At 49.5% G+C, this 22,707-nt stretch overlaps 1 protein-coding gene across 1 annotated transcript in view; it reads right to left on the reverse strand.

The window, feature by feature from the left end:
• Window positions 1–22,707, reverse strand: part of CDADC1 (cytidine and dCMP deaminase domain containing 1) — a 403,840-nt gene that overhangs the window by 86,904 nt on the left and 294,229 nt on the right. Inside the window, exon 6 of the mRNA XM_069205373.1 lies at window positions 6,183–6,358. Coding sequence (XP_069061474.1) covers window positions 6,183–6,358 — 176 coding nt within the window. The remainder of the gene's footprint in view (window positions 1–6,182; window positions 6,359–22,707) is intronic.

The raw sequence follows: 22,707 nt of genomic DNA on the forward strand, positions 1-22,707 counted from the left end.
CCTCCAGGACACCAATTAGCGCCGGGAGCGAAGACGTCGGCTCCGCCAGAGTAAGAATGACATCGTCCGCGTAAAGTGATATGAGATGTTCGTCTCCCCCAAACTTCACACCCCTAATCTGAGGATTATCCCGAAGCCTCTGCGCCATAGGCTCCATATAGAGCGCAAAAAGAAGGGGCGAAAGAGGACACCCCTGTCTGGTGCCTCTTTGGACTGCAAACGGCAATGAAAGTATCCCAATAACCTCTTTCGCCCTTATAGGTAAATCTAGCGCGGTTGCCTATTTCAAAGACAGGGGAGTGATTGCTATATCCTCTAAGAAGGATTCTGGGGTTAAGGCACCGGGCTCTTCAGCCCTGTATAGATTCCGATAGAATTCTGCGAAGGCCTGCGCTATTTGGTCACTCGAGTGTGCTTCTATTCCCGAGGGGGAGCGCACCATTTTTATAATTGAAGCTGCTTGCTGCGCTCTTAACCTATGTGCCAGCAACTTCCCACACTTATTGCTTCCTACGTAGTACTTATGTTTAAGGTGGGCTACCGCGTACTCTTCCCTATCCCAATCCAATCTACTCACCTGTTTCCGCACCTTCTCGAGCTCTCGCCATATTCTAGGAGCACCCGTACGTTTATGAGAGCGCTCCAGCACCCTTACTCGCTGTTCTAGGTCCCCCCTAAGTCTACTCCTTGCCTTATTATCTCTAGAGGAAAGGGACATCACTTCACCTCTCACCACAGCCTTCAGTGCCTCCCACAGTGTTGCGACGCTAACTGTCCCATCGTCGAATCGCCTCTACCGTCTCAGCGTTCTGAAGCATTGAATCCCTAAATCACCATCCCAATGCACCAACCCTCTCCAAGTCCACGTGGATCTCGACTGTAATGGGGGCATGATCTGAGAAGGCCCTCGGCTCAATCTCTGCGTCTCTAACCCTAGAGAGAAGCTCCTGTGATGCTGGAAAGAGGTCCAACCTAGCGTATGTTTTGGTTGCTGAAGAGTAAAAAGAGTAGTCCCTCAACGAGGGGTGCACACTTCTCCAGACATCCACTAGACCACACTCGCTGAGCCATTGCCTCCCTGCGTCTGAAAGAGACCCCGTCTGCCCGTGACGCTGACCTGAGCGATCCAGGGCCCAATCCATCACAAGATTAGAATCGCCCCCCAGCAAGACAGCACCGTCATGGGATTGGAGCAGCGGAGTCAGAGACTGTCTCAGGAACAGTTCTTGTTGGGAGTTAGGTGCATAAAGGGAAGCGATCGTGAAGGAAAAGCCTCCCAGTCTAAGTCTCATGGCCAAAAGCCTCCCTGAGATCTCATGCAGTTTTGATATCACTTCCCCCTGGAATGAACGTGATAGAAGTATCGCCACCCCTGCATGCTTTGATGGTAACGAGGACCAGAACTGTCTGGGGAACCACTTAGAACGCATACGGTAGGTGTCTTTCAAGACAAGGTGCGTTTCCTGCAAGAGACAAACATGACTCTCTGATCTCTCTAGAGCCGACAAGATGGCAAGTCTCTTAGTAGGGTTGTTGAACCCCTCAAATTTAAACTTAAACATTTAATAATCATAGCCTATACTGAGGAGAGCCAGCAGAGAGGGACGGGCACAGCAGAGGGCTACCCCCTACTTTAACATCTAGCCCACCTAGAGCAATCAGGCCCGAGAGCATTTCCATAAAAAGCCAACACCGCAGGGAAACAGAACAACAAACAAATGATAATCACAACAGGTGCATAGAACACAGAAGTCCTCGATTGTCTACAATCACAAGGTGCGATTTCCACGGGGCAGTATTTCCAACCAGATCGAGTGTTCAGGTCCACAGCCTCCGCCGCCCGAACCGCTTCAACAGTCAATATATTGTTAGCGATGCGGCTAGTAGCAAACCTGGTCGCCCCCGGGGGACCAGACTAGGTCGAAGTTCCAGCAGCCACATTGTTCAAAGCAGCCTCTCTCTTGAACCTCAGCTCCGAGGCCGTCGGGCGCTGCAGCTTCCTTTTCTTTTCTTTTCTCCGCTAACGAGGAGTGCCCTACGCCGGCAGAGCCGCTCCCTCGCTCGACTCACAGCCAACGTCCTCCAGACCCAGGACGCGGCCAGCCTCCAAGACGGTTTTCACCTGCCGAACCTGCTCCTCCCAACGGAAAACCAGTCGGAACGGGTGGTCCCAGGAATATGACATGTTGTGTGCCCGCAAATGATCCATGATCGGTCTAAACTCTCTCCTCCTCTGCAGGGTCCGCGCCGACAGATCATGAAATAGCTGGAGTTCATGCCCACGAAGGTGTACACTCTGGAGATTGCGGGCCCGCTGTAGAATCTTTTCTTTAAGGACATAAGTATGGAGACAGGCTAAGATGTCAGGGGGGCGTTCTCCAGGCCCTCCAGCGCGCCCTACTCGATGTACCCGGTCCAGGGCCACCTCCGGTGTCTCGTCCGCACCAAGCAAGGAGCGAAACAGGTCCACCACGTAGCCCACGATGTCCTCCTTTTCAACCCCGGCCTGGGCCCCTCTAATGCAAATATTTTGCCGCCGTGAGCGATTTTCCAGGTCCTCAACCGCCATCTGAAGGAGGTCCTGCTGCTCTCGGAGACGGACCACCTCCTGTTGTAGGCCCGCAACCTCCTCGCCGTGCAGGATCTCATTATCTTCTAGCTGTGAAACACGCTCACCCAAGGAGGAGACCTCACCCCGCAACTCCTTCAGCTCCTGTGAGATGTCCCTGCGCAGCTCTTGGATGTCTCCCCGAAGCGACTCAAACAAGGAGGTCAAAAAGCCCTTCGTGACAGGAGAAGGCTCCCCTGGATCCGTCTCCCCACGGCTCTCCGGGGCCCTCGTCTCAGGTGAGTCCTCTGCCGCCGTGCCAGAAGTCGGGCGCGTCCCTGCCAGCATGTCCCTCACCGAGCGCTCACGCTTCGACTATGACGCCGCCATGGTACGCCGGTCTGGTCACTCCACGCCACTGCTCCGCCTCGGGAAATCCAGAGTTTCCGTCTGGGGCCGATAAGTGTGGTCCCCCCAGGCCGGGACCGCGCCCAGGTCCAACCTCCAGCGGCCTCTTCCACAACAGTCAACTCTTGGGCCCCTTCCTCAGAACTGCGGGGCCACGATCATCAAAGACTCATAAAATGGGGTGAGGCCAAACCCCTACTCCCCTACCTTCTGCCAGGGGCCCGCAGCTCCAACGGCCCTCTCCAAGGCCCCAGTATGAGGAGGCCTTGCCTGTCCCCCTCAATCTGCCACACACGAGGGAGCACCTTCTCCCCCAGGCGCCCAGATCAGCAGGCCCCAGGTCTTCACAGGCCGATCCACCTGATATGGGGCCCAGGGTGATCCCCAGGCCTTCCGCTCCTCGACCCTCGGCCAAGAGGAGCCGCCTGGCAGAGGCCCGTTCCACGGCCCAGGCCACCTCCTGCACCGCTCCGCAGCCCCGCCCCTACTGCAGGGCCGAGGCCAGCTCCCCTCGTAGGAGCAGCACACTCCGTTCGTGGCCGCCGCCGAGCAAGGCAAACCCCCGGGGGCACCTCAAACTACGGGGGGAGCCTCCAGGCTACCCCCCACCGTGGGCCGCAAAGCACTATGCTGGATCGGGGCGGCGGAGCGCTAACAGACACGTCTTAGCGCTCCGCCATCTTGGCCATGCCCCCTTGATTTTATTTTAGATGTTACTTTCTATAGGAAAACCTTGAATGATCTACACAAATGACCCCTTGCTGAATTAGGAATTTTGTCTACTTTTCGGAAATGTGTAGCTGTCTGAGATCCAGCATCGGTTTCACACCCATTTCTGTCACTAACTGGAAGGAGGCTGAAAGCACAAAAAATAGCAAAAATGGGGAGTGTTTCAGTAAAATGCCAAAATTGTGTTGAAAAATGTGGTCTTCTGATTCAAGTCTGCCTGTTCCCGAAAGCTGGGAAGATGGTGATTTTAAGCACTGCAAATCCTTTGTTGGTGCCATTTTCAGGGAAAAAAACAAATGCTTTCTTCTGCAGCACTTTTTCCCCATTTTTCTGGAATAAACGAAATTTTAGCTATATTTTGGCTAATTTCTTGGTCTCCTCAGGGGAACCCAAAAACTCTGAGTACCTTTATAATCCCTATGAAGGGAAAAAAGGATGCAAATTTGGCGTGGATAGTTTATGTGCACAAAATGTTATGTGGGCCTAAGCGCGAACTTCCCCTAATAGCCCAAAAAAAGGCTTGCAACCTTAGGGGTGGAAAGGCCTGGCAGTGAAGGGGTTAAAGCCATTCGTTCTCCAGACTAATACAGCAAATGCTCCAACTGCACGTAAGAGATCCGTTCTGGAATTTATTATCACTGAAATGAAATACTTTTTTACCTTGTTAATAAAAAATCTCTCCAGTAGAGAGCTGAAATCATTAAGCATAGACAGTTTAAAAAACAAAGATTCTTACTCTATTTTAGCATTACAATCATAAAATAACCCCAACACAAATACAATTGTCAGAGTATACCATAAAATCAGGAGTTTTCACCACCCTTAGAAACAAAAGCTAAAAACATACTAATCAGATGATCCTTATGAAGCTGTTACTTTCATTGCTTGGTAAACTAACGTTGTGCACAGGCCATGGCTACAAAAGCTAAAAGCCTGTTAGTCAAGCATTCCTGCATTTTGATTCTCACTTATACACAAAATGCGAACTTTTCACTATTTGCTAAACTGAGACATTTGTTGGTAAATTCTTTCATAGTCTAGCAAGCCAAAGGCAAGCTGCACAGCAGGGCTATTAAAGCAAAGAGTAACGGCATCATTACACTTTCTAATTCCAAGTCTTACAAATAGAAAGAAAAAAAGTTATTTGGAAAATGCTGTACAGCAGCAAAGAACACCAAATCCAAACTCAAAGAACCTGCATCCATATTTTTCAGAACATAGCCTGGCTGCTGAACCTCAACATTAAAAAGGTAAACAGTTGATTTGGAACTGCTGCCTGGGATAGATCCTTTATTACTTGGACCTATCACGGCATAGTAGAAAATCTATTGCAATTGATTGGTCAGTTCTACCAATGTACCACTGAAGCCTAAACCTGAATGTTAACAAATTTATTTTTTGATCAATGCTTCGATAGTTTTCAACCCTAATGTGGAAAATGCTCCCTTCGTGGCAGGAACACTACAACTTTTCCATCTGTCATCACTGACTCTTTTGCACCTAAATCTAGCAAGAGAAGCAAAGAATGGTACTTGTTCATCTACCTAAACACCGAAAGACAAAACCTGCGATTACCTAATGTAGAGGATGGTGCGGCCAGATCTGCCGACTTTGGAATTGCGGATCTAAGATCGAGTCTTTGCGTCACAGCAACATCCTGTAATACTGGGCAAATCACTTTATCTTCCCTGCCCAAAAATGATGCGACCTTGTGCAATGTGACTGATGCTCACTCAAAGCGCAACAACACATTTGCGGCGATTCCCTGCTATATACAACTGAAAAAGAAAACACTAATTAAGAAAGCACTTCACACCCACCCGAGCCAAGAACAACACAGTAAAAATATACAAAGACATGCCAAAATCAACACAGTAAAAAATGCAAAGGTATGCAAAAAACAACACAGTAAAACAATGCAAATACATAAATACTGAAAAAAACAAACCAGAAAACAGTTTTTAATTGTGACGGTTGAAACTCCTAAATCACCCCAAACAACTGATCGTCTACATGACATTAGCTGCACGAATTAGCAGGTATCTTCAAACATAGGATGCATAAAACACACAAAAAACTGCTAATAACACGATCTTCTGTACATCTAACATAGCTCTCAACAAAACGTTACCAATTATCAGATGGCCAACGTCCCCTCGAGATAGGAGATTGGTGAAAATGAAGACCTCAACCAAACCGTGCAGTTATCAATTGGACCAGGTTTCCCCTGACATAGCTGGATCAGTAATCACCTCATTACCCCCCGTAATAGAGAACATTGTAAATGCTTCCTCGTTAAGTCAACATGATTCTCAAATCACCATACAGCAGAATTTGATGGCAATTCAAATTGTTCTATTAAAGAAACGTGTGCGTGTGTGCGTGTGTGCGTGTGTGTGTGAGTGTGTGTGAGTGAGAGAGAGAGAGAGAGAGAAATAAATAAATGAATGAATGAAGAACAGCCAACAGTATCCCTTGATAAACAATACTGCCATACCTGAATGTTAAGGCATTCTGTTCAGCGTGTATAATGTATCTAAACTTTCTGATTTCTCTCTCCTTTTGCTTGTCATCCATGTGCGGAAAATCAGCATACTCCGAACCGACAGGAAAAGCGTTATAGCCACAGCCTATGAAATACATGGCTCCTGTTCCATCGCAGTGGTGTGGGCTCTGCAAAAGCAAGGGAGGAAGAAAATACTGTAATCTGAAGTTTATGATGGCTTTAGGAATTATTTGCTTTATTTTTCTAAATGCTAGGGTACAGGGTATCTAGCAAGAAACTCAGTCAGAGAGCTGTAGAAATGAACGAGGCCTTTCATTGTAGTAATGCAAAATAAATGTATGGTAAAAGCCTTATTACGAAAACCTACTAGTTGACTTACATGGGAGGCAATTTCAATGCTTACAGAATTTGAAGAGGTCTGTGATCAAATTTGTGTGTTAAACAAAGCATGAGTTTTGAACAAAATAAATTGTCTAACAAACAATAAATGGCGTGGTACAAGCTCTCTCCTTAAAAAAAAAAAAAAAAGTGAAACCATTTCTTCTTGAAAGTGACTTTAGAACTGTGGCTCAAGCCCTCGTACACTCCACCATCAGGATGGTGGTAACACCTGCTTCATGACTTTCTAGACTACACTGACACCCCTTAATGGCATCCTACATGCAGTAGCATGTCTCATCTATGGTCTCAAGAAATATGGTTACATCAGTCCCATCCTGATGGAACTCCATTAACTCTCCTTGTCTATCAGCACCATCTTCAAAACCTCCTGCATAGACATTACTGGTGGTGCAGCAGATCCATTTCAAAGCCCTTACCATCATAAACATCATCGTGCACAGTAGTGTACCTCAGTTACAGAGAAATCAACTGCGTTTGTACATCAATCCAGGATAGCTGAAATCTAGAGGCCACTTTATGTTGTCAATTCCCAGGATATTCAAACTGTGGGAGAAATGATTTCTCTGTTGCAGCAGCTATGTTCTGGAATGTCGTCCCAAGTCTCTAAGATGTACTAACGAGCATGTAACATTTCATAGGAAGCTGAAAACTAACCTCTTTCCAACATAATGGTGCCTTTCCAATTGCTCTTCCTTGATTTTGTGTGTGCTATTCTGATGGTTTTATGTAATTGTGTTTTCTTTTCTTCACCATTGTTGGAAAGCGCCCCTTTTTGGCATGGTTACCCCCATGTTTTGCCAGGTACGACGTGATTTTGAATGAAAGCGCACTGGGTTCCTGCTAACCAGATCCCCAGTGCCAGATCTCTTTCTCAAAATGCTACTGCTGTATTCCCCAATTGGCACAACTTTTAACACCCTCGGTAAGTCCCTAGTAAATGGTACCCCTGGTACCTAGGGCCTGGGGCACTAAAGAAGTTCCTAAAGGGGTGCAGCATAAATTGTGCCACCCTAAGGGAGCCCTCACCAAACACACACAGTGCTGCGATCACAGGCTGAGTATCTTGGTACAGACAAAAGTGAAAACACAACTTGGCACACATCCTTGCGTGCCATGACTCCCACCATTGTATATGATATTTGCAAGTCACCCCTACAGAAGGCCTTTCAGCCCTAAGTCAAGGTGCATTATATCACATGTCGATTCTAGACATAGTAAGTGGACGGTGAAGGCATTTTAAATACAAGTGCCCGACACTGGTCAACACAAGTTCCCCAGCGACATGATGGCTTGCTTCACTGAAACTAATGATGTTTGGTATCAAACATCTCATGTTAATAAACCCTCATTAGATCCAGTGATGCATTTATTAATACATGCACCCCTGAAAAACCTACCAACTGCTATTGTGTTGACTGACTGGTCTCAACCAGTTCAGCCACCATAGACACGTTTGTGACCTCTTGAGGTGAAAGCCTATGTATTCAAGACCAGGAGCAAAGCCTGCTCTGGGTGGAGTTGTTGACACCTCCTCCATGCAGGATGTGCATTCAAGGGCAGGAAAGCCTCAAAGGCAAGTTGCCTTTGCTATGCGACCAAGGTCTCTTCAGATGGTGGAGATGATCACCCCCCTGTCCTGACCCCATTTCTTGGCGACAAGACAGGCGGTAAAATTAGTAAGATTAGGAGGTGTGCCCACATCAAGCCAGACCCACCCCTAGGGTGGACTACCTGATGTGGACACCACTTTTCAGATTTCTCCATCTTGTTTTGGACAGAATTAGCATTCTAGGGTCAGGGTGGTGCCCACTTCCCAGTGGAAGTGGTCATATCGAGGGTGGAGACAATCTAAAGGTAGGCAACCCATTGGTTGCTACCTGTCACTCCCCTTAACACCCCTAAATTGAGTATTTAGGTGGCACCCCAGAACCCAAGAGCTCAGATTTGATTGATAAAAAGAAGAAGGATGAAGAAGAGTCACTGCCTGGCGAGAACAGCAGAAGAGCTGAGAACGTTTGGAACAAAACCCGGCCTGCGTGCAACAGAGTGCTGTGTCCTACAAGCTAGAGAACTACCAAAGCCTTAGGTAGCCTGCAATCACTTCAAAAATCACCACCAGTCTCCCCTGTAGTAAAGGAGCTACTTCCCTGCAGACCGCTGGCACCGACAAGCAGAGTCCGGTCCACCGCTTTGCAGCTCCCCATGTCTAACCGACACCACAGACAGTCAGGAGAAGGTACTTGTGCACTGGAGGATCAGATCTGTCTCCCCAGCAAGTGTGAAGACACCAGGACCAACCGGAGCCGTGCAGCACCAACCCCCAGGGAACCAGCCACCCTGCACCAACAGTGAGAGTCCATTCCGGATCCCCACTGCACCAGGACCCTGCTACACCCTCACCCACACCCTGCTCCCGGTGAAACCCAGGCCTCCCAAAGAACTGCTGGTAGTGCTTTGGAACTTGGTGCATTACAACTTCAAATCCTAAAGGAGGGGTGACCCTTGACCTCAGGGTAGGTCGCTCCCCTGTCCCCGCAGCGCCACCAGCTCTTGTGTGTTGCCTTCTCCTCCTTCTGCTTGCTGATCCGCCTGTTACCCCCTCTGCCTTCTGTATCCTGTGTGCTTGTGATCCCCTGTTTGCATTCTGTACCCCAGTGTGATCGCGCCCCCCCCTTTTGCTTCCTGTATCCTTGCGTGCTTGTGCTCCCCTCTCCCCCTTTTTGCATTTTGTATCCTCGTATGATTGCGCCCCCCCCCGTTTATTGCCTTCTGTACCCCTGTAAGACTGTGCCTTCTGTCCCACTCGCCGTTTTCCCCCCCCCCCTCGCCGTCCGTTTTTCCCGCTTTTTTGAGGCCGCCTCGTCCTTTTGGCCTCTCTGCGCCGCTTTTTTCCGCCTTCGCCGCTTTTCCCGCCTACCCGCCCTCCTCCCGCCTCCCAGCTCACCCCGCCCCCCGCCTGACCTACGACTCCGCCATCCTCACCAGCCTCAACCCCGGCCGCACGCCGGGCTGCTACCGCGCCACCCCGAAACGGACCCACGGATCCTTCACCTGCAACAACTGCCACTACTCCTGCCATCGGACCCACTCCGCTCCCGCCGAGAACAACGCCCCCGGAAACAACCTCCACTGCATCCTGATCAACACCCGATCCGTCCACAGGCACGCCATCGAACTGTGGCACCTCATCAACTCTACGAACCCGGACATCGCCTTCCTCACCGAGACCTGGATGAAACCCACCTCGGCACCCGACATCGCCATAGCCATCCCCGACGGCTATAAAATCATCCGGAGAGACCGCACCAACCGCATCGGAGGAGGCATCGCCATCGCGCACAAAAACTCCATCCGAGTCACAACCGACACCGACAACTCATTCCCCGACGCCGAACATCTCCACTTCACGATCCACAGCGACCCCAAGACCACCCTCAGAGGCACCCTCATGTACAGACCACCAGGACCTCGCTCCAAGTTCACCGAAGACATCGCAGACTTCGTCAACCCTCACGCACTCTCCTCCACCAACTACATCCTCCTAGGAGACCTCAACTTTCACCTAGAGAACCCCACCGACAACAACACCACCGCCCTCCTGGACAACCTCGCCAACCTGGGACTGAATCAGCTTGTCAACACCCCCACCCACTACGCCGGACATACGCTCGACCCCATCTTCTCCTCCAGCAGACACGTCACCTTCAACCACACCACCGAACTCACCTGGTCGGACCACAGCTGTGTCCACTTCAGCTTCAAGAAGACCACCGTGCATCACCACACTCAGCAACCACCAAGAAGACACTGGAACCGTATCACCACGGAACAGATCGCAGCAACCCTCTCCCAGAACCAACCCACCGGCACCACCGACCCAAACGAAGCCGCCAACAACCTCACCAACTGGCTCTCCGACTGTGCAAACCTCCTGGCCCCCCTGAAGACTCAAGCCAGCACCAACAACCACAAGAAAAACTCATGGTTCACCCCCGACCTCAAAGACTCCAAGAAAGAATGCCGCACCCGAGAGAAGACGTGGTGCCTCAACCAGACCGAAGAGAACCTCTCAGCTCTCAAGGACGCCACCCGCCAACATCACCAACACCTCCGCGCCGCACGAAAAACCGCCTACCGGAATAGACTGGACAACAACGCCCACAACAGCAAGGAACTTTTTGGCATCATCAAAGAGCTCTCCAACCCGGACGCAGAAAACAACTCCATCCCTCCATCACAGGACCTCTGCGACTCCCTCGCGACCTTCTTCCACCAGAAAATCACCAACATATACAACAGCTTCCCGACCGCCGACGCGAACCCCCCCCCAGAACCCGCCGACGAGATCACCACCATCCTCAACTGGAGCCCAACCACCACCGAGGAGACCACCCGCGCCATGAATTCGATCCACTCCGGCTCCCCATCGGATCCCTGCCCGCACCACATCTACAACAGGGCCGACGACATCATAGCACCACACCTTCGAGACGTCATCAACGCCTCCCTCACCACCGCCACCTTCCCGGAGAGCTGGAAGCACGCAGAGCTCAACACCCTCCTGAAGAAGCCCACAGCAGACCCCACCGATCTCAAAAACTTCAGACCCATCTCTCTCCTGCCGTTCCCCGCCAAAGTGATTGAGAAAATTGTCAACTCGCAACTCACCATCGCCCTGGAAACCCATGACTCCCTCGACCCCACACAGTTCGGTTTCAGAGCCAACCACAGCACCGAAACCGCCCTCATCGCAGCCACGGACGACATCAGAGCCCTGACCGACAAGGGTGAGACCGTGGCCCTCATACTACTGGACCTCTCTGCAGCCGTCGACACGATCTGCCACTGCACCCTGATACGACGCCTCAGCAACGCCGGCATCAGAGGCAAGGCCCTCGAATGGATCATCTCCTTCCTCTCCCCCCCTTCAGATCGACAGCCACGGAAATCATCTGCGGCGTACCCCAAGGATCTTCCCTCAGCCCCACTCTCTTCAACGTCTACATGACCCCCCTGGCAAACATCGCACGCAACCACGGACTCAACCTAATATCATACGCAGACGACACCCAGCTCATCATTTCCCTCACTAACAATCCCACCGCAGCCCGAACCAAACTTCACGAAGGAATGAAGGAAGTGGCGAACTGGATGACAGACAGCCGTCTGAAACTGAACGCAGACAAGACGGAGGTCCTCATCCTCGGCCCCACTCCCACCGCATGGGACGACTCCTGGTGGCCCCCCGCCCTAGGCAGCACTCCCCAACCCACCGACCACGCACGCAACCTCGGCTTCATCTTGGACTCATCACTCTCCATGACCAGGCAGGTGAACGCAGTGACCTCGGCATGCTTCAACACCCTCCGCATGCTCCGCAAGATCTTCCGCTGGATCCCCACCGACACCAGGAAGACCGTCACCCACGCCCTCGTAGCCAGTCGCCTGGACTACGGGAACACCCTGTACGCCGGCATCACCAACAAACTGATGAGAAAACTCCAACAAATCCAGAACGCCGCCGCGAGACTCATCCTGGACATCCCTCGCCACCACCACATCTCCGGACACCTGAGAAAACTCCACTGGCTCCCCATCAACAAGAGGATTACCTTCCGACTCCTGACCCACGCACACAAAGCCCTCCACAACCTCGGACCCAAACTGATCAACAGCCGCGTCTCCTTCTACACCCCCCGCGCACTCTACGTTCCGCCGGTCAGGCCCTGGCAGCTGTACCCCGCATCCGCAAAGCCACCGCCGGAGGAAGATCCTTCTCCTTCTTGGCAGCGAAGACCTGGAACTCGCTGCCCAGCCACCTTCGCGCCATACCTGACCACCTCTCCTTCAGAAGGCAGCTCAAGACCTGGCTCTTCGAGCACTGACCCCCCCCCCAGCGCCTTGAGACCCTTTATGGGTGAGTAGCGCGCTTTATAAATGCGAATGATTGATTGATTGATTGATTGACAACGTAGAGAGTGTCCACGCACTGAACACAGGATGTTCCACCACCTGCCATATCGCATCACCCGAGACACCCATGGACCATTCTCCTGCCTCTATTGCCACCGCACCCTCACCCTACACCAAGCCCTGGACCCTCCTGCCACTGCTCCATCGAACACCAAACCGGAGGACACCAGCTGCATCCTCCTCAACATGCGCTCCCTCCACAAACAAGCTGTAGAACTCTGGAATCTACTAGACTCCACCTGCATGGACATTGCCTTTCTCACCGAAACATGGACAAACCCAGCGCCTGCACCGGACACAGCCACTGCCATCCCCAACGACTACCAACTTTCAGGGGCAGCTCCTCCGCAATGGCGGAGGAGTGTCACTCCACTAGCTAAGAGCCAGCAGCAGAAAAATAAACCGATACTTGAATATCGTTTTATTTTTCTGCCGCTAGCTCAGCCAGCATGTGAAGGGAGGGGCGGGGCCACGGAAGGTGGGGGGTGGATGAGGAATTGTGTGTACTACGTGCGCATGTGTGTTTGAATGGCCTAAGACTGCCGTCCAAACACACATGCACGCTTAGGTTTCTCCAGCCCGGCTTTGTACAGAGCCGGTGGTCTGGCCATCATACACCAATCCACCCTCTGCCTAACAACCAATGCGGAAGAACACTCCACCCTCATGGAGCACCTCCATTTCCAGAAGCATACCACCCCCAACTCTACCTTCCGCAGCACCCTCTTCTACAGGCCACCCAGCCCCTGCCCAGCCTTCAGCTACTCCATCGTCAACGTCATTACTTCCCACGCTCTCGCCTCCACAAATTACTTCCTCCTCGGCAACCTCAACTACCACTTTGACAACGGTAACAACACCAACACAGCTTCCCTGCGAGAACCTCTCCATAACAGGACGAAAACAACTGGTCACTTCACCAACAACGCCATTTTTTCCACCAGCGCCATTTTTTCCACCAGCAACATCACCGTCGACAACACCTCCACGCTTCACTGGACTGACCACCACTGCATTAATTTTACCATCACCACACCGACCATCCACCTCCGCACACTTCGTGCCCCAAGTAGAAAATGGAACCAGATCACAGAGGAACAGTTAACCAACACCCTCAACAAGTCTCCCTCCTCCCTTTACCACGTACACCAATGTCTCAGCACGGAACTTCCACCAATGGATCTCTAAATGCACCAACACTCTAGCACCTCTCTGTAAGACCTCAACTAAACACCACCTCAAGAAGGCCAGCTGGCTCTCCCACACACTCCAGGACTCCAGGCACACCTGCAGACGGTTAGAGAAAAGATGGAGAGACAGCAAGTCACCGGAAGACTTTGAAGCCTTCAAAGCTGCCATCAAATCCCTCCACCACCTCATCAGAACCACCAGGAAAGCCACCTTTGCAGGACCATATCAGTGCCACCGCTCACAACACTAAAGAGCTCTTTGTCGTGGTAAAAAAGAGTTTGCCAAACCTCAATCGGAAACAGCAAATATCCCTCCAGAAACTAACACTATTGGACACTAATGGCACCCCCACAGCACACTGTGACACGCAAGTAAGACAACTATAGGAGTGGATGGACTCCCTGGGGTTTTGTGACCTCTGGCAGATATGGCAACCACGATGAAGAACTAATACACATGTTGGCAGCTCATAAGACACACTTGCATATAGATTTTTTCTTCCTACCAGCGGCTGATGTGCTACAGGTCACCCGGCTAGACATTCTCCCTAGGGGGAAATCCAGCCACTTTCTCCAGGAAGGGAAATGCATAAAATTTCCAGACACATAACTACAGGCCCGTTTTGCAGCTAACACTGGGTCCGTAGCCTCTGCAAGTACACTTTGGGCTGCTAGGAAGGCTACAATGCAAGGAATAGCTAAAGGATATGTCAGGTGTCTCGAGAAAGACAAACAGCAATATATGCTTGACCCGGAGCACTGAATAATTGTGCTGTAATGGCTGCCTGAGCTCAATTCTTTGGACACCCTTAGATGCCAATTTGAAATCACCAATTCTGCCCTTAAACACACTGCCCTAGAGGAAGCCAGACATTGCTGAAGGGCCGCGGTCCAACGGGACTATGAACTGGGAGACAAATCAGGTAAACTACTTTACTCGTTGACCACGAAAGGGGCGGCCACCAGGGCTATTCCAGGGATTCTCAATCAGGTTGGGGTCCTACACTGACATGGAGGAGGTAGTGGCGGTGTTCGCCGAGTACTAACAGGCGTTATATGAAGCCTGTCCTCCTACCGCTCCCTCAACTCTCCCTTTGAGACTGGGAGGACCTTGTTGTGTCCATCACCGTGGAGGAAATACAAGCTGCCATAACTGAGCTCCAACCTAGGAAAACCCCAGGGCCAGACTGATACCCCCTGGAATACTATTGTAAGATCTGGGACCTTCTCCCCTCCACTTACTCAATATGTATGTACAGAGGGTCCGGGTGGGATGCTTCCTATCAGAACTCGACGCGGCTAAGATAGTGCTGATTGCCAAATCCAATCAGCCCTCGCAATGCTGCGGCTCATATAGGCCCACATCTCTTAGAAACCAAAAATGAAGATATTTGGGAAGATCAATGCATCCCGACCCGACCCGGTGATTTGTACACTGGTCCACCCTGACCAATGTGTGTTCACGCCATACTGGAGAATCTGACACTGCATATGCTGATTGCAGGTGGACTTAGCCCAGGCATGTGACACACTGGGGCCTTGTGCACTCCTGATCCTTGATTTTGAGAAGGCCTTTGCCTCAGTGAATTGGGGCTTCATGCACAGTTCTGCTCAAGATAGGCTTTAGCTCATGGATTCGAGCAAACACTGACCTCCTCTATTCCCATTCCACAGCCTGAGTGTTAATAAATAGAGTGCTCTCCAAATCCTTCCCTGTTTGTATGGGGACTAGACAGGGGTGCCCACAACCGGCCATCTTATTTGCTCTCACTATTGAAAAACTTCCCTGAGTGATACGAGGTGATGCCCAGATGCATAAACGCCATTGGGAGAAATGTGCGGAGGACTGAATTGCATTACATTCAGAGAATGCCCTCCTGTATCTGGCCGAACCTCGGTTGTCCAGCTCTTGATACCTTCTCAATCTACCACTCTATGAAAAGGTTTCAGGCCTCAACTTGAATCACTCTAAGTCCTTACTGGTCCCAATCACACGGAGACAACAAGACCGTGAGATGGCAATTCTCCATAACCATGAAACAACTGAGGATCTGATTTAGATCTCGGCAGGGGGATTACTCTGTCACAAACATGACGGATATCCCGTCTGTCGTATTACGATCCCCATAGGATACACAGGGACTGTAATATGGCAGATGGGATATCCGTCATGTTTGTGATGGAGTATTCCCCTCCACTGAGATCTAAATAAGGTCCTGAGTTTCATATATCTAGGCAATCACTTAGCCCTCCTTCCGGAGCTGACCTGGAGTCTTAACTTGACACCCCTCCTTTCCCGGACGAAGGCTGACTACAGCTGTGGCCCTCCCTCCCTCCGAATATACTGGGCTGGGTAGCCTTCTTCAAAATGACGGTTCTCTTGTGATATCTTTATATCCTTCAAAACATCCCACTGCCAATTCCTGATCAGTGGTTCAGACACCTTACTTCCATGGTCTGCAACTTTCTTTGGGCTGGCAAACCATCCAGTGTGGCCTTGTCTAAGTGCAGGCTCTTTGTATATGATGGCGGAAGGCCAATGGTTGATCTCCAACTCTACTACTAAGCCAAGTCATGTCATGCATTTCTATTTTGGTAATATGACAGCATGTTAAGGGCGGTAGCACCACCAAGTGTGGGAGTCACAGTCAACCCCACACCGCTTAGAAGCTGTCAGCCTAACTCCTGGCTAGCAAGCAGTGTCTCCCTCACCCCAGTAAGGGGAGAGGTGATTTGTGGCAACCTAAACCTGACACTCAGACACCTCAGGGAAGTCATGAAAACAGATCATACTTCTTTCACTGTTACTCACACGTGCCAAGGCAGGACACAAGATGCAAACTAGATTTCAATGCATTTATTGAAACAGTTGCATCCTAGTGTAAAAAGCATGGACTGCGATAATAAGGCAGATGAAACAGAGCACAGTAATAAACAATACAGTGAACGTGAAGTAAATGAACAACCCCACCATTTTGTGCAATTCTAAAAGGTCTAGAGCAACTGTCTCCAACCAGTCGATCGCAAGCTACTAGTAGCCCCTAGACTCCTTCAGAGTAGGTCACAGACAGGAGTTCAGTTTTAAATAAACACAAGGTCGCATTTTTCCTTTTTAAGTTAAGGGAAGGCTATGTTTACTTTACATTAATATCACCAGGCAGCAGATAGCAGTGCCTGATAAGGAGCCGTGCTGGAGTCAGATTTATGATCCAGGCCACAGAGGTGAAGAACTGAAGCACTGAGGTATTTAACTCTTAAATAAATAAAAGTCCTTGTCAACTCAGTTTTCGAAGTGAGTACAAACCAATGTTTCTCAATGCTTTTAAATCAGAGAAAATGAAAATGAAAAGTTACCATATAATTAAGTTAACTTTTCATTTTAATGTTCTCAAAATATTTTTCAAAGTGTTGCATTAACAAACAATAGGCCTCTTGCCGCCAGTGGCCATTAGAATACTGTAGAATACTTATAATTGAAAAATGTAATCATTTTTTTAAATGGGAGAAATTTCAAGTGCAAAAAAATGTTCTATATTCTGAACATTTTTGCACTTTAAATTTCTCCCATTTAAAACATGGTTGTATGTTTGTGTTATACTTGTAATGGTGCCACAAATGGTGAAAGGTATGCCCTGTGCCACAAGGACATATGACACTAGTTCTCAGTTACCCATACACATATATCCTTTTCATATGAACACATGTTCATATATCCCCAAAGATCAGACTCTCACTGACACATGTGACAGTCCTGTCATTGTGACCCTAGTCAAAGTTTTTTGTTCAAACCATAGCTTCTGGCTTTATGAACTTTAGGCTTAGAGTCAAGGAAGTGTGCTCTGGGGGTGTCTGGTAATAATGCACATGTTGTTTAGCCTTCGGTAGCTCACAATGATTTTCACTAATCAATAGTAGCTCTCACTACAGCAAAAAGGTTGGAGACCCCTGTTCTAAAGATTCCTGCTGATACCCTAGGTCTAGATCTGAGAGCATACAGGCTGTAACCCTTCAGCATATCCTGATCTAAGGGAGTAACCCCAACCCAATACCTGAGTAGAACAGCAGGGGTCTGTCTGAAGTCTGGATGGTAATCCAATAGAGATGCTGAAAAGTCAGTGCCAGAATCAGCAAAGCTGTTTGTAGTGTGGTACACGTCCCAAGACAGTCATGAACAGAATGCCCTTTACCCTACTTAGGCCTATGTGTTGTTTATATAATAATCCATACAAAGTTCAGATAACAGGCCTGATGTAATGATGTGTCTTGTCGACAGTACTAGCTCCTTGACTGACAATACAAGTTGGCATATCATTTACTGTACATGGCAGCCTTCGACAAGGCACAGTGCATGTTGTACAATAGCTGATAGAATGTGCAGTGTGAGCTCCGTCTTCCTAGAAAGAGGCGAATGATTAGCATATAAAAACAATGAGTTAAAAGCAGGCTTTGCTAAATGTGTATGAGTGTAAAAGGCAAAGGCCATGGTTCTGGATTAAGGTAAGGGTGTCCAACCAAGGCGCTAAATGGTCCCTACAACAGTAACTACTTGCAGGAAGTTGGCTCTGTATATACTATCTCAAAGTAAGAGATAGTGTGCACAGAGTCCAAGGGTTCCCCTTAGAGGTAAGATAGTGGCAAAATTAGATAAATCTAATGCTCTATTTTGTGGTAGTGTGGTCGAGCAGTAGGCTTAGTGTTAAGCATTTGTTGTACACACACAGGCAATAAATGAGAAACAAACACTCAAAGACTTAACTCCAGGCCAATAGTTTTTATTTAGAAAAATATATTTTCTTAATTTATTTTAGAACCACAAGATTCAAGATTTGAAGTAAATACATAAAATGCAAGGTACTCCACATAGGTAAATAAGGAACTTTGAATTAGAGCAGTAACATACACAGTTTTAGTTAAAATGGCAATAAGCTATTTTAAAAGAGCAAAATTCAACAGTTCCTGGGAGAGGTAAGTAAGGTTAAGTTTCTGAGGTAAGTAAAGCACTTACAAGTTCAGTTTCCCGGGCATAGCCAACCCACCGTTGGGGGTTCAAGGGAACCCCAAAGTCACCACACCAGCAACACAGGGCCGGTCAAGTGCAGAGGTCAAAGGAGGGCCCAAAACACATAGGCGCCTATGGAGAACAGGGGTGCCAACAGGTAAATGCCTGCGTCGTCGGAGGGCAGACCAGGGTGGTTTTGTAGAGCACAGGTGGGGGGACAAACAAGTAAGCTCACAAAACACACCCTCAGCAGCACAGGGGCGGCTGGGTGCAGTGTGCTTAGCAGGTGTTGGGTTTTCAATTGAAATCAACGGAGGGACCCGGGGGTCACTCTAGGGGTGCAGGCAGGACACAGGGGGGCTTCTCGGGCCAGCCACCAACTGGGCTAGGCAGAGGGTCGTCTGATAGTCACTCCTGCACTGAGGTTCGGTTCCTTCTGGTCCTGGGGGCTGCGGGTGCAGTGCTTGGTCCAGGCGTCGGGCTCCTTGTTACAGGCAGTCGCGGTCAGGGGGAGCCTCTGGATTCTCTCTGCATGCGGCGCTGTAGGGGTCCAGGGGGGGTCATCTCGGGTTATTCATGAGGTCGCAGTTGCCTGGGAGTCCTCCCTGTAGGGTTGGTTCTCTGGATCTCGAGCCGGGGGCGTCGGGTGCAGAGGGTGAAGTCTCACGCTTCCGGCGGGAAGAGTGAGGTCTTTGAAAGTTGCTTCTTTGTTGCAAAGATGTTGCTGTGGGTGAACAGTGCCACTGTTCTCAGGAGTTTCTTGGTCCTTCGGGTTTCAGGGCAGTTCTCTGAGGCTTCAGAGGTCGCTGGTCCCTGTTGGATGCGTTGCTGTGCAGTTTTCTTTGAGTCAGGAGACAGGCTAGTAGGGCTGGGGCCAAAGCAGTTGTCTCTGCAGGGCTTTCAGGTCAGCAGTCCTTCTTGTTTCAGGTTGGAGGAATCTAATTTCCTGGGTTCTGGGGTGCCCCTAAATACAGCATTTAGGGGTGTGTTTAGGTCAGGAGGGCAGTAGCAATGGCTACACCCTCTTTGTGCCTCCTCCCTGAGGGGGGGGGGGGGCACATCCCTAATCCTATTGGGGGACTCCTCCAAACTCAAGATGGAGGATTTCTACCGGCAGGGGTCACCTCAGCTCAGGACACCTTAGGGGATGTCCTGACTGGTGGGTGACTCCTCCTTGTTTTTCTCATGATCTCCTTCAGCCCTGCCGCCAAAAGTGGGGGCAGTGGCAGGAGGGTCGGGCATCTCCACTAGCTGAGATGCCCTGGGGTGCTGTAACTAAAAGCATGAGCCTTTTGAGGCTCACCGCCAGGTGTTACAGTTCCTGAAGGGGGAGGTGAGAAGCACCTCCACCCAGTACAGGCTTTGTTTCTGTCCTCAGACAGCACAAAGGCTCTCACCCCAGGGGGGCAGAAACTCGTCTCAGTGGCAGGCTGGCACAGACCAGTCAGTTCTGCACTGAAGTATTGGGTAAAATACAGGGGGCATCTTCTAAGATGCCCTCTGTGTGCATTTTGTAATAAATCCAACACTGGCATCAGTGTGGGTTTATTATTCTGAGCAGTTTGATACCAAACTTCCCAGTATTCAGTGTGGCCATTATGGAGCTCTGGAGTTCGTTTTGACAAACTCCCAGACCATATACTTAATATGGCCACACTGTACTTACAATGTCTACGAATAAACTTAGACACTGTAGGGGCATATTGCTCATGCAGCTATGCCCTCACCTGTTTTATAGTGTACCCTGCCCTAGAGCTGTAAGGCCTGCTGAAGGGGTGACTTATCTATGCCACAGGCAGCATTTTGTGTGCATGGCATCCTGAGGGGGATGCCATGTCGACTTTGCCTTTTTCTCCCCACCAACACACACAATCTACAATGGCAGTGTGCATGTGCTAGGTGAGGGGTCCCTTAGGGTGGCACAACATGTGCTGCAGCCCTTACGGACCTTCCTTGGTCATAGGGCCCTTGGTACCGCTGGTACCTTTTACAAGGGACTTATCTGTGTGCCAGGGATGTAGCAATTGTGGAACAATGGTACATTTTTAAGTGAAAGAACACTGGTGCGGGGCCTGGTTAGCAGGGTCCCAGCACACTTCTCAGTCAAGTCAGCATCAATATCAGGCAAATATTGGAGGATAACTGCAACAGGGAGCCATTTTCCTACACAACTCGTGGTTAGTAATTTGCTGACTGGTGAGTGGGATGACCCTTTACATCGAGCAGAGCTCGCCTTGTTGTGCATGGATAAAATTATGGGCCTGTTGTATGGGGACCTGTTCTCCAAGCAACTTCGAGAGGCAACAAGGGTAGTATTTCAGACTTGGAAGACAGCTCTCAACGTTCTGGCACAATAAGCTCACACAACAGACCTCATTATGGCAGGCTACTATCTCACTCATCCCTCCAGTCATCATGACTTTCAGGAGTGGGACAAGATTGGTATCACAACCATTTGGGGTATCTGGAAGGGGAGCCACATTAAATCCTTGCAAGATATCAGGCACAGTTTGACCTCAACAGGACACAATACCATAAATATCCACAACTTAGCCATTCTCTCCTCAAACATAGGAATTGTCTGACCTCCCTGCCCTGCAGGAACATAGCCCACTGGCAGCTCAACTACTGATTGGCAAACTGGGGAAGTGGGGAATCTCACATATTCACTGCACCTTGATTAATGCTCCGGATGCCCTCACACCCTTGAGAAGTAAATGGGAGGCCTGGATTGGCACCCTAGAGGATATGGATCTGCAACCAGTCTGTATAGCTCCCCACTAGATAGCAATATCTTCCCATCACAGGCTGGTTCAGATGCACTATTTCCATTGCACATACATAACCCCCTTGGCAGTTATGGAAGGCGGGGGGCGATCATCCATGACCTACTTCTGATGCCCCTGCCCAGATGCAATATTTTTTCCATATGACTTAGTCCTGTCCTCTGATCATCCTTTATTGGGAATGTATAGCCTCCATCCACTCTTTCATCGGTTGTGGGATATACACTTACACGGACACCTAGAAAGCCCTATTAGGTATCTTGGACGACATCCTCTGCAATACTGGGGGAAGGGTGTGAGGGAGGGGGAGAGATACTTTATTGGAATGGCCACAATAGTAGCAAAAAAAGACACAGCCCGAAACTGGAAAGGGGCCACTACACCAACACTGACTGGGTGGAGGAGGGGAGAGGACCAGTGTGCCACACTAGAAGAACCCATTTATGTGGCCCGAGGATATCCTTGCAAACATGAGTGCATATGGGGTAAATAGATGGAACACTGTGTCCTTTTATGTGGGAAGGTTTATATATGTCCTTTTGTGGGTTTATATATTTTTTGGGTAGGGGATGGCCTATGGTCGGGATGGAAGTGGCAATTGCTATGCTGGTTTTTCCTTTAATTCCTTCTCAATTACTTGTGTGTCCCTAAAGGAAATGAATACAAATTTGGTTCTACAAAACAGACTGCCAAGTCAGTGATTCAGTAGGAGTAACCTGAGGCAGTAAGCAAGAAGGGCTAGACAAAGGGCATGTAATGGAAAAGATGGTCCAACTCGGATTAGAGGCAGACAATATATTTTGCAAAATATTCTAACTTTTCAGTTTCTTACCTCGTCAAAGCCACTTATAATCAATTTGCTGCTCCATCGAATAATTTGAGCTCCATATTCTTTAAAATTTCTTACAGTGGCGTGTAGCAGCTCGCAGTTTGTTACTAAACCAAGGAGCAGAAGAACTTTGATGCGGAGCCCCATTTTTTTTTTTAAGGTAAAATTATATCAAGTGCCTTGGTAATCCACATCTGAGAGTTGCCATAAGCATCTGCTACAGAATCAATTGGGATGGAAGAAGAGAGGCAGCCAGAAGAATGTCATCCACAATTTCCAGAGAAATTTGGCCCAGCGCCCTGAGGGGCTGGTGGAGTCCTTTTTCTTACTCTGACCC

This window comes from Pleurodeles waltl, chromosome 8 (assembly GCF_031143425.1).
Source record: "Pleurodeles waltl isolate 20211129_DDA chromosome 8, aPleWal1.hap1.20221129, whole genome shotgun sequence".
NCBI lineage: Eukaryota > Metazoa > Chordata > Amphibia > Caudata > Salamandridae > Pleurodeles > Pleurodeles waltl.